This window comes from Poeciliopsis prolifica, unplaced genomic scaffold, assembly GCF_027474105.1.
Source record: "Poeciliopsis prolifica strain line A6 unplaced genomic scaffold, Auburn_PproV2 SCAFFOLD111, whole genome shotgun sequence".
Lineage (NCBI taxonomy): Eukaryota > Metazoa > Chordata > Actinopteri > Cyprinodontiformes > Poeciliidae > Poeciliopsis > Poeciliopsis prolifica.
Genome location: NW_026562486.1, coordinates 623,317 through 635,894, shown reverse-complemented (window position 1 = coordinate 635,894; position 12,578 = coordinate 623,317). Strand labels below are relative to the sequence as shown.

The window sequence follows — 12,578 nt, the reverse complement described above, 5'->3', positions numbered from 1 at the left end:
CCTTACAGCGCTGAGTGTTTTGGGTTAGCCACCTGTTGGACTTCTCATGTGCACACCTGCGTTCACACCTACCAGCAGATTCTCAGTTGCTTTGAGTCGTTGTTGTGCTGAATAAAGACGTTGCTCTTACAGTAACTTTGTTTTTGTCGAGTTTTTACTGGTATAAACTGGTTTTCTGGTGTCTTAATATTTCACCTGTCTTTGTTTTGACCACAGTACAATTTCCCAAAAGGTTTGTTTTACCGTCCTGCACCGCAGCACAGATATGAGACAAAATCTCAAGATTTTCTTGATTTTTTTTTTAAAAAACAAAATTTAATCTTGCATTTTTTATAAACATTGGAAAAACTTTTAAGTCTGGTAAGGTCGCTGTTGCATTATATACTCATCCCTTGCTGATGACTGTCCTCAGTTTATTCCTTGGTGTTTTTCTTTTTTGTATCCTTATTCTGACTGTTACCTTTTACCAATCAGATCCCTCTGAGGCATTTCATGGTAAAATGTCAGTAAAAAGTTGCTGAACTTTATTGGGGTTAATCAGAGGTCGTTTCAGCTTTTGCTGCAAGGCAAATGGCCCACTGTGAGCCTTTTTTAATCACATATAGCCACAGAAATGCACATCAGTATCATTGTTCTTTCAGCAGACAGATCATGTAAGGAAACAGCATCACATTTTAAGCTCTAAGAACTTTCTGGATCCAATCAGAGAACCCAACACAAACTAAGCAAGCAACCCAATCCAGTAATCGACCCACAAACCCAGAGATCCAGTGAGCAGCTTGACCCAACCAAGCCAGCCATCATCACTAACGCAGCTCCAACCAAACCTAACAAACTAAACCCAAACCAAAAAGAGACTAACTTTGTTATCATTGCATGAATCTCCTGCAACTTTCTTTCTGTTTGTCAAACTAAAAAGACCAACATGTTTCTGACCCCCTTGGTCCAGTTTGGGTTTCTTCTGTTATCCTGGATTCTTCCACTGCTGTTTTATTACTTGATGGAAATCCCTGATACCTTTTTTTTTGGATTAGTCGTGTGTTTCTTTGATGACTGTAACAGACTCCTTTAAAACAGCCCAGATGGTTTTATGTTATCACAGAAAACATGTCAGAGTTGCGATTGTATCGAGGAGCACAGCAGATTGTTTGGCTTTGGATGTTAGAGGTCTAGATGGATCAGAGTGATTCAGGAGTGTAAATCTTCTGGGACGGGTTAAGTGTGAATGGATTAGTATTCTGTGTTTTCATTGTGACTGTGAAGCATTGTAATCACTGAATCATCCCAGGCCCTGATGACTTCAACCTTATGTTGAGCTTTTCCTTCAACACTCGGGAATCTGCAACATCTGTTCTGACTTTCTTAGTTAATTATAAAAGTTTGATATTCTATAAAAAGCCTCTTGGGAACAGAACCAGACATTTGTTTTGACATAAGCAAGTTTGGACTGAAACCTGTTTCCCTCCTTGGAAGAGAAAACTTGCAACATGCTTCTCAACTCGGTGAAATTAAGAAACAAAGCCCATCTGCTGGGCCACGCCCTCTCAGCCCGCATACGTTTGGGTTTGTTTGACCCCAAAACATGGCCGGTTTACAATGACATCAACTTGTCAGAAAACACCCCAATGTCTGCTGGTGTTAGCGTCTCACTTTAACAGCCTGTGTTTTTCTCTTCCCAGAATGCTCTGCTGTCTCTCTGACACTGATGACATCATGGTAGTTTATTCCCACTAACATATAGCTGATGTTGTTGTCTGCCTCGCCCTGGTCTGAGTATTTCACTGAAGGTTTCATATAATTTCATTGGATAGTGTCAACAGCTGTCCATGCATAGTTGAAATAGTTCAGAATTCCTCTTAAAACACTTGAACCTAATTTTAGTAGTTAAAACACCAAATATGTTTGTATTTGTTGAGGAAAATATACATATTAATAAAAAAAATTACTTTCACACAGTAATGTGACCCAAATCATTTTTTTGCTCAATTCTCAACCTTCTTCAAAAAGCAGAATATACCTCATAAAATGTCTTCAAATATTTTAGTCATCACCATTATGGTCTTTCTTACGCGCACATTTTTTATAGTACAGTTCTTTATTACATTGGGAAAATTTTACCTGAGGGAATGGTTCTTTAAAGTCCTAACTAGGTTTCACTTACAGCTTTAAAATGGAGATATTTTAACCCAAAGTGAGGTGTTTTGAGAATAATGATGAATGTCAGAAATTCTCAAGCTGATTTCTCATCTCATCAGCGATTCTTCCTCTTCTGAAATATATTTCTGGTTAAATTGCCATGAATAGAATTTAAACAGTTTCATTGAATTCCATATATTCAAACTATTTCATTTTTTACTTTCTGCCTCCTGATGGGTTTTTGGAAAATAAATAATCTGTGTTTGGATGGAGTGAGGATGAGGACTTTCACTCCCTCTGCAGACAGACAGGCTCTGTAGGAGGTCCGTTCATTTCTTTGACTCAGTGACTCGTCTTAGTTTTCAGGCTCTCTGGGAAACTGGCAGTGACGTTTATGATCAAACAATCTTATCAAAAGGTGCTTTTAAATCATCCTACACACTTGGAATCACTTGTTTGACAGTTTTTTAGCAATTTTAATCTTAATTACCTGGAACTTAATTTCTTGTGACAACAATAAATCACATTGTATCACCATAATTGATAAACAATGCAATAAATGCATGGAGACTTTTTAGTTTTTAAATCCTTTTCCCCAGTTTATTTCTGGTTGGGGACGAATGCTGTATATATGTTCCCATGCTGCTCACCATATGATGACTCCTCACCAAAAATAGCATCATGACGACATCGTTTATCTGCTGGAGAGCCAAAAGGAAACTTGTAGACAGACTGCTGGAAATGCAACATGTTGCTCGAACACAAATGTTCCTGTGGTAACCAGAACCAACAACACCTCGTTTCTGTTTCTGCAGCCCGGCGGTGGAAGTTGTTTCCTTTCTTCGGTCCCCCTACCTCCACCCTCCATCCATTCCTTTCCTCTTGCTCAACACGTCCCTTTCCCAGCCAATGGAAAGTCCGAGCGGAGCTGTGGGGAGACAATGGTCTTTCTGTAACCACCACTGGTATATTTGTGTGGTGGAGGGAGTGGGAGCCAGAATGTGTGTTAAACACAGTGTACTGCTCTCCAGAGGTTAATTAACCCACTTACACTGAATCCTATAGAAGCAGGGCTCAGTTCCTGCTTGAAAATGCACAGAGCCGCTGTAGCTGAGAAAAAGTAAAAGAAGCAATTGTGAGCAGTGAAAAGTCAAAGCAGATTAATATTAGAGCTACTGGCAAAGATGGGGAAATCTACAAACTTGGTATAAATTATGAAGACTGTTTAAACAAGCCAAACGTGTTTTCTTTCTGCCTCAGAGTTTGGAGCGGAAGGTTTCTCAGGACAGAGTTTCTCACATGGAGGCTCCTTCAGGGCAGATCAAAACCAGAATCAAGATCAAGGTCCAGCTCCAGGTATCGGCTTCGCACAGGATCCGGGATCGGGTCCAACAGGCCCCCCTGCATCGAACTACAACAACATCCAGATCCCACCAGGGGCCCACGCACCAGCCAACACTCCGGCAGAGCTGCCACCTCCTGCAGGTACACTAAACACCCCAACACCTGCTGAAGGTTTACACTCCCACCAATGAATCATATCCAGTTATGTTTCTCTATTCTACTACAAAATTATGCACAACATTTCCTTCCTATTATCTTGATATCTGAATACAGACTGAAGCTGAAAATACAGAGACGGAATAATACCTGGCTGGCGTTTGCATCGGTATTAACGAGTGTATTTAGAAAATACTTGACTATTTATGAATTTCAGCGATGAGCAGGCGGCTGTGACCCCTAACCTCTGTGAATACCAGAGGTTGTTTTCCTGGAAATTCATTCGTCCTTGAGATTTTAAAAGAAACGTAATAATATTAGGCGGTTTTACTCCTTTTCGAGTGAATCAAGTCTTAGTTGGAAAGCTGGGGCTGTTTGGTTTATTCTAAGTTGATGAATCAGATTTATTAGAGATCCTGCAGGTTCTCTCCTTGGGTTACTGAATATTTTTGAGAGTCCTGTGTCTCTTTATTGTTTCGGTTTCTTAGAGACAGGATGTTCAGGTGAGGTTTTCTTTTACCTTTGACTCATCTTTTATCTTCAATTTGATCTGTTTCCTGGTTTTTTTAGGGTCTGCTCATCATACTTATGTGTGCAGATTTTATAATATTTTGATTACTCTGACTTCAGTGTTTATGTGAGTTCACATGTCAGGTATTGCCTCATCCCAAGCTGGAATTGATTCACTCGACCAAGGAATAAAAGAAGGATCGTGAGGCAGTATTTCCAGGTTTTTCCTGTTTTTCATGTACCAGCAAAAGAAACTGCATTGTAAATTAATGAGTTTAATCTGTTTTCAGTTTTCTGGCATTAGAGTTAATATTCCCTCCACAGAGACTCTTCAGCAAACAAGTGTGTGTTTTTATGAAGTTGAAGAGGTGGCTCTGCAGTGAAAGTTGTTTGCTAAATATTCATTGCATTATTTCCAGTCATTGGGTGACAGAAGATGCAGTTTGGTTTCTGAAGACAAAAAGATTCCTGAAGAACTCCTGCAACACACATGTGAAAGAAGCTTAATTTATCTTCCCATCAGGCAACATTTGACATCCGCTTTAGCTAAAGAGAACAGCTTTCTGCACAGTGAGCTGGCACAAGAAATGCAAACACTCACTTTGCTGAGTTATTGTCTGGCTGGCATCTCGTCAAACATGTCTGCAGAGACAAATTGTTGATTAAGATTAAAGAGGGTCAAAGGTAAACGTGGAGCTCGTCCAATCACTAAGTGCTGACAGACAAGGTGTTTCTGAAAATGAGATGGATGATGAACTGTTTTGTGTCCCTTGAGGCCCTCAAAAAGGACAAGGTGTCTTTTTGTGCATTAATTTAGAAAATGCAGTTCCAGAAAAGGATTATCCAGGTTTTTCATAGATTTGTTGTTTTTCACAGCATTCAGGTTTACAGAAGCACAGGAGGGAAAGGAATCACCGACAGGGATTTAAGTATATTTTTAATTGCAGTGAATTACTGCCTATTTGCTGATTTTCTGTGGAATGTGACTTTTAGTTATTCATGGAAATTGTTTATTTTTGTTATAATGCATATCTAAAATGTTCTAAAGAAAATAGGCAGTTAAATGGTTTTAACTTCTAAAGTTTTCCTGGATTTCAGCTGTTGGTAAGTTAAAAGTGAAACAAGTGTAGCTTGTTTGGAAGTGTTAAAGGAGAACGTGTATTCTCTCCCAGCAAAATATGGCAAAATTGTATCCTAAACAGCAACAAAACTTGAGGAAAAATGTTATTTAGACTGATAAGATCAAAGCGGGGATGTATTTAGGGCATATTAGCTCCAAAAATCACCTCTGACCAACCGACAGGCACAGGAAACCGCACAGAGCCTAAAAGCTTTCACACCTTTTAGAGTTTTTAAGTTTGAATAACAACAAACTTAATTTCTTGTGATTTTATATGCGAGACCAATTGTTCCAGAAGTTTTGAAGTGAAAGAAAAATGAGAGATTTTGGGATGTTTACCAAAAGAAATAGCCTGTTTTTGTTTCAGTCCTGTTTATTTTCATTCCTCTAGTCATTGACTAGTTAGTAAACTAGCTAATGACATGTTAGTAAAACTAGCTAATGACTCGTTAGTAAACTAGCTAATGACTAGTTAGTAAACTAGCTAATGACTAGTTAGTAAACTAGCTCGTTTACTAACGAGCTAGTTTACTTCTTAGTAAGCTAGCTAATGACTCGTTAGTAAACTAGCTAATGACTCGTTAGTAAACTAGCTAATGACTTGTTAGTAAGCTAGCTAATGACTAGTTAATAAACTAGCTAATGACTTTCAGAGTTTCATTAGAGAACAATATGAGAACCAAGAAACACAGCAAATAAGACCAACACGAAACTGTTTGGCTGACATGGAAAACTAAACATGCAGTTTAGTTTTTGGTGAACCCTGGTGGTGGCACCATCATGCTGTGGGGTTTCTTCAGCAGGAGCAGGAGGGTCAAAGTTGGCAGAAAACTTGTTGGGCCTGCAAAAAACCTGAGACTGGAGTGGGAGCTCAGCTTCTAATGTTATTTAGCAGGAGCAGTGTTTTCACCCAACTGTTTGAAAACCTTTTTAACTGGTTACTTGGTGATGGTTTAGTGTTTGTCTTTGTTGTCCAGGAGAAGCTGGTAAACCAGTCGCTGCTGCCCGGTCGGTTCCTGCTGTTGACCCGTCACTGCTCAACGCCCAGCAGCAGGGTAAGGATAAAACACACTGATACTGCAGTTGGTTTAAAAAAGGTTTGTTACGTCAACTGTCTGTCCTGAATGATTCAATTCATGTTATAACAACTGTGGCCTTGAAACATTTCCGTTTCAAACTGGAAAAGGCTTTTATTCACATGGAGGACGTGACCTTCAGCCGAACAGGAAACAAACATAGCAAACTAAAACGCAGAAATAGTTGATCTGAGGTTAATTTGATTGCAAGTTTGTGCCTGGAACAGGAACTTGGTCAGACAGCAGGAGAACCTTTAACGTCAGACTCATTTTTAGATGACATTTAGTGGCTTTAAAGTTTCACCTTAACCTCAAAGGATTAAGATTTGACCTGTAACAGCTGCAGCATCAGAGTCTTAGTTGAGGGATTTAGTTTCATTGACTAAATCATTTTTAAACTGCTGCACAGGAAGTAGAGACTAGAGTGTAACCATCCATCAGTGCCTCCTGACAGGAGTTTGATTTTAAGATGTTCTGTATTTTAAATCTGACCTCAGAAATAAAGTCAAAGTGGGAATTTGAGAGAAACTGAATAATGCAGTTCATACAAACCGTGTCATAGTTGGACTCTTTGCTGGCCCAGTCACTGACTTTACATTCGATAATCATCCATTTTATTCAGCAAATCTGCCCTGAAACATGAAGAGAATCATATCCATATGGAAAGCCTGAAATGCCAAAAATGGGCCACATAAAAACAGTTTTAAAAAATCAATAATCATTTATAATGTAGTTTTCTGTTTAACTGCTTTTTGAAACAAAACATAGGAAAGTATGGAAGGCTATTTCTGCCAAAAAAGAAAAGATAAAAGTCTTACAGAAAGTCAGTAATGAAGTCATTATGAAGTTTTACGTAATGCAGCGGCACAATTTGAAATTACAACGTAACTGTCTTATTCTCGTAATTATGACTAAATCTCTAAATTATTACCTTGATACTTATAACGACTTGAAATTAAAATCTTAAAATTAAATCTCAAAATGCTGACCTTTTCTCGTACTGATGACTTTTATTCTTGTAATTCACTTCGAACGTAAAAATTCATAATTATCACTTCTCAACGCTCTCAACTCAAAATTATTTCTGCCATCCGCCCCTTTGTCGTTTTGACTGACCAGCAGCTGGTGGCGAGCCTCACTGAGGGCTAGTGGTTAGCGTGGAAACGCTAACCACTAGCTGCTGCTCTGAACACCAGCCATAGGTTTTCTGTAATTTACAGGCTGTAGAGCTGAGCTCTTTCAAAAGGTGCTAATTTACCAGTGTTTGTTTTTACATCTGTATAAAAGCAAACTTTTTTCTTAAGCCTTTATGAAATGTGACCACATGAAAACGAATCAGATTCCAGTTTGGCTCCAGTCAGATATTTGTTCAACCTTTCAGAAGTTGATAGTTTTTAAAACTGGTGGTTATTAAAGATTTGAGGCTTTTTAAAATATTTCTTGCCACTCGGCTCCTTATAGAGCAGCGGTCTGCACCCTGAGGCTCTTTGGCCAGTCCACTTTTACAAAACCAAAAGAAAATGGTTTCTTCAATGAACCCAATAAGAAAAGATCGTTTTAGATTTTCTGTAAGCTCTTCTGCAAAATCTGCATGTAACGTCTGCAACATTGATTTAAAAGCAAAAGGAGCTTTAAACTTTGCTTCCTAGTTTACTTTATTTTCCATATTTATAGAAAAGGTTTCCCTTTTCTATAAACAAAGACTTTCTACCAAATGCTTTTTAATAAAAATCTATGAACAGGCATAGATCATTTTATTTGGTTTAAGAGAAATCAGAAAAGACATAATGGATGAAAAATTCACCCCAAAATTCATAACCACAGCAAAATTATTGCAATAAAACATTCAAAGTTGTTCAGAGGAAGGTTAAAACAGTTTAACTGAATAAGAATATAGTCTTAAAAATGTTAATGCAGCGTTAAGCAACAGGTGGGAGAGGGGGAGTCTGTCACTCTGCTCCATGCAGAAGAGGAAACTCCTGTCACTGGGAATCATTTACAATAACAGTTTTAGTCATTGTTGAGAAGTAACCCTGAATATAACTAATGATCCCAGCACAGAAGTTTTAAATCGCCTCATTAATCTTTAGTTTCCTGCACAATTTGTGGTTTTCTGTTCTTCCAAAAGAGTTGGAAAAAGTCAGACGTAAAGTACTTTAAGACATGCGGTTTGATCAGGAACAACAGGATAACAGCATGTTTACAAAACTGGCTCAGGATCGTCGGAAATGTTGCAGCCTGTTGGTGAGGAGGCAGAATGTGAAGCAGACGCACCAATCAGTTTAAACTGCTTCCAGAAAAATCTCATTTACATGACTGAGTCAACATTTTTCTGTCAAATCACACCAGAGCACACACACCAAACATATTTATTCCCATTATATTTAGTCTGTGACGTTTTCAAAGTGGAGTTGAAGTGTCTCTTTAACCCATAAAGCTTTACTTGTGTGGCCAATAGAAGGTTCCCACATTCACGGTTTAATAGTTTTTTGGATTAAACTCACAGTTTTCACTGCAGCCTTTTCAGGCTCAGCTTCCAGTCTGCATCCGTCGTTGTGTCCAACGTTTTTCTGAAGAGAAGGAAAGTCACCATGAGAACCAGGAAATCTCACTTTTTCTTCATTTCATGCCAATATTTTCTGTGGTTGTGTCCAAATTCGGAAGTGATCGCCTAAGAAATTAAATGGTTTTATATTTATTCCCGTCCACACTTTGGTTTATGTCCTGTCACCTAGCAACCGTGATTGTCCTAAACACCAGCTCGTAAAACTTTTTTTGTTTTTTTATTAAGCAATTAATTCAATTCTTGTTTTTTTTTTTACAAAAATATATTGTAAAAATATATATATAACTAACATGATCATTCCAGCTTTTAATTTTTGTTGCACCAGATTCACTTTTTGTAAAATTCTATAGAAATCCAATTTTTCTCAAATGTTTGAATGTTTGGCGCTAAAGAAAGTTTGGTTTTCTGGTGCCAAACTCGTAGTTCTGCTCCTTGCTGAGCCGTTTGAAGGTTAGTCTCGCTCACTTTTCAGCCTAAAATAGCCTGAAATGACAGTTTGAAGTCGTCTTAATGACAATGTATTTCTCTGTAGATTTGTTTCACCTGCTCAGCAGAATCATTACCTGCATAGAGAGGTGCTAGGATTAATTTACACAGTTTGGATGAAATCCAGAGTTACCTGCTGAAAAGCTGAAGAAACTTTTTCCTTGCAGAGTGACTTTAGGCGTGAATGATCCAGGCCGCTGCCCTTTAGCCTGACTGCTGGTACAATTAAAAAGAATCCACCTGTTTGAGGAGCACATTAAGCTCCGGTCCAAGATTTTTAAATGAAGAAAAATGGGTCTCATTGAATCTAATTTAAATGTGTGTAACAGACTGGGGAGAAGAAGCCAATTACGCTGTAAGGATGTGTTTTCTGTTCAGCTGCCCAGTGTGGACTCTCTGCAGGGGCTCTTTACGGCAGGAAAACAAAAACTTTTATTTAATTAGAAGCTTTTTCTTAAAGTGACTTTTGTTGCTTCTGCTCTGTTCAACAAAACTTTAAATTATGTTAAACTTGCTTCCTTCAGTAACTCTTTTCTTTAATGTTATGCCTTCCATTACCAAGGACGCCTGAACACGTTACTGATCGTTGGTGATTCAAAGAAACTGAGCTTTCATATTTGATAGGACAGTTTTAAATACTTTTTTATTTCTGAGCCCCATTTAATCAAATTCTAGTTTGTTATCTTAGGAAGTCCGGTTCATTTTGGGAGGTGAACCGAACTCTGGTTTTCTCGGTCTCTGTTCGGTTGAAGTGAACTCTGGCGTACATGTGAACACCACGCAGACCAAAAGCAGGAAGTGGACTGCAGCGGAGGGCATTCTGGGTAAATACAATCAAAAGAAGGGCACTAGTCTCGAGCTAGCTGGAGAAATGGCTCATGATCTTTCTCTAACAAAAAAGAGAAATCCCATAACGCTGAGATTAAGCAGCTATAGTTTTGGTTGGAGATGTTGTAATGGTCATGCTGGAGGTTCTTCAAATCCCACCGGTGTTTAAATCAGCATCTTTTAAGGCTGGTAGGAACATTGATTCACATAATTTAACAGCAAAATTAAAATGTGGTCGGTGATGCAAACTGCTCCTTCTGGGGAGAAAAGTTGGTGAAAAATTCCCTAATTTGAAGTTTGATACATTTTTGTTTTTATCTTTCTAATATTTCTGGTTTTCCCTTCTGAAATTCAACTTGAAAATATATACCACATAGTTTTAGCTCATGGGAATTAATGTAACGATGAACTGAAATGATAAACAATTTTGTAAGAAATCCAACATTTAGACAGCCGAGTTGCCACAATAAACTGCATCTTGGTTTTATCATCCATCCCTTTTATTCCTTCTGCTGATTCATTATTCCCTGAAATCCTCTCCTCCTCGTGATCTCTGGTTTCTGGCTCATTGCTTTGCAGACTTTTTCTATTAACTTTTCCATTTTTTTTCCTTCTCTGTCTCAAGCGATTCCCATCCTTGGGAATACACAGTCAGCACATTTTGTCGGATAATCAGACGAGGGATTAGAGACTTATGGTTCAATGTGATTTCCCTCGTTAACGTTGTAAGAGAGCAAAAGAGCATATTTTCTGAGCGCCGTTTAACCAAGAGATATAATCTGTCGCTCTGCTTGTTCAGCTTGCTCTGCGTTTTAGAAATATCACCCAGAGACCTTCTCCTTGGTCTCTAACGGCTCCCACTAATCTCACCTTTAAGTAGAAGAATCATTTGGTGATATTATTTTATTTAATGCATATTAACTCTGGGTGAGAAATTGTTCCCATCTGTGGATTTAAATAAAGTGTTGAAGTTACTGCTTGCTGTGGTTTCTACACCCCATTACATACTGCTGAGCTCAGTTTTTAAACCAGCAAACCTGAGCTCATAATCACTACACTTAAAGCTACTGAACCCCCTGAACTTCATGCTTTCTTTCTACCTTAGAAACCACTGCAACAGGAAACAATGCTTCACTCATTTATGTCTCGATTTTCAGGTTTAAATGGAAACTAAAACCATTTTTAACCGTAGAGGACAAAATGTCATTTCATCAAAACCATGTAAACCATCACTGGCTGCACGTCTCTGTTTCCATTTAAAGTTGATTTAATTTAAATAAAGTGAGGCACACTATGGGAACATAAATCATGGGTTGCAGACATTAAACCGCCCCACAAGGCGAACACAGACGTGATGAAGACGCCTTGTCCTGCATCCTCTTCGTCAGTATGCCAGTTTTCAGCTCTGAACTTCTCTACTCAGACTTTTAATGTATTCATGTTTGTGCCTCAGTGAGGCTTTGCTCTTGTCCATTCTCCAAGCGCACACCCACAACCCTTCTGTCGCTTTCTTCCCAGCGTATGCACAAACCGTCACGTCCAACTTCCTGTCAGGTTACAAAAAATCAGAGCCTTTCGCTTCCCAACAAAACAGACGATGATTATCAGAGGCAGAGATGAATGGCAACCTGGAGCTTGTTCTTTCCCAGAACGTACAGAATATTCTCTGACATCACTTTAACATTACCTTCTCATGCCTTACGGTTCACTTTCCCAGAATTTACAGACTTTCCAGGAAATCACTTTACTTTTTCAACCTACAGGTCTGGAATTACCTGGTTACTTTCTCACATTCAGGTTATTTTATTATCACACAGGTTCCCTTTGAGTCACTGTTTTGAACTTCAGATGTCAATTTAGCACAAATTAATCATTTGTTGTTCATTTAGTTACTTTCTAGAAACTAATAGGTTACTTTACTCAAACTGAAGTTACCTGCCTGAGTATCTGAGGTTAGACCTGGATTCCTTCTGCAACCTTGCAGGTTCCTGTCTGAAAGTTCAAAGGTTATTTTCATGAAACTTTGTTATTCTTGGATCTCTGTGATTAACTTGAAGAAACCAACTTTTCTGTTTTCAGGAAAATCACTCTCAGGATCCAAGGCTTAAGATTTAGTTGTTTTTTTAATAAATGTTTAAAGAGAACTACAGACTAAATAACGTTTTAACCGAGTGTTTCTGTAAAGTTAAGATACTCTGGATAAAGTGAAGGGAGAGAATCTTAAAAGCTTGAAATACAGGTTCATTGAGGATTTTTGTTATTTAAACATTACAAACAGGAATCACATTTTAATAGGAATCTCATTTTCTTTTCTGAATCAATGAAAGGATTACAAAGTAACACATTAATCTGCGCA

At 38.3% G+C, this 12,578-nt stretch overlaps 1 protein-coding gene across 1 annotated transcript in view; it reads left to right on the top strand.

Moving 5' to 3' along the window:
• vta1 (vesicle (multivesicular body) trafficking 1) overlaps positions 1-12,578 on the top strand; it is a 33,688-nt gene that overhangs the window by 17,307 nt on the left and 3,803 nt on the right. Inside the window, exons 6-7 of the mRNA XM_055023971.1 lie at positions 3,397-3,621; positions 6,244-6,321. Coding sequence (XP_054879946.1) covers positions 3,397-3,621; positions 6,244-6,321 — 303 coding nt within the window. The remainder of the gene's footprint in view (positions 1-3,396; positions 3,622-6,243; positions 6,322-12,578) is intronic.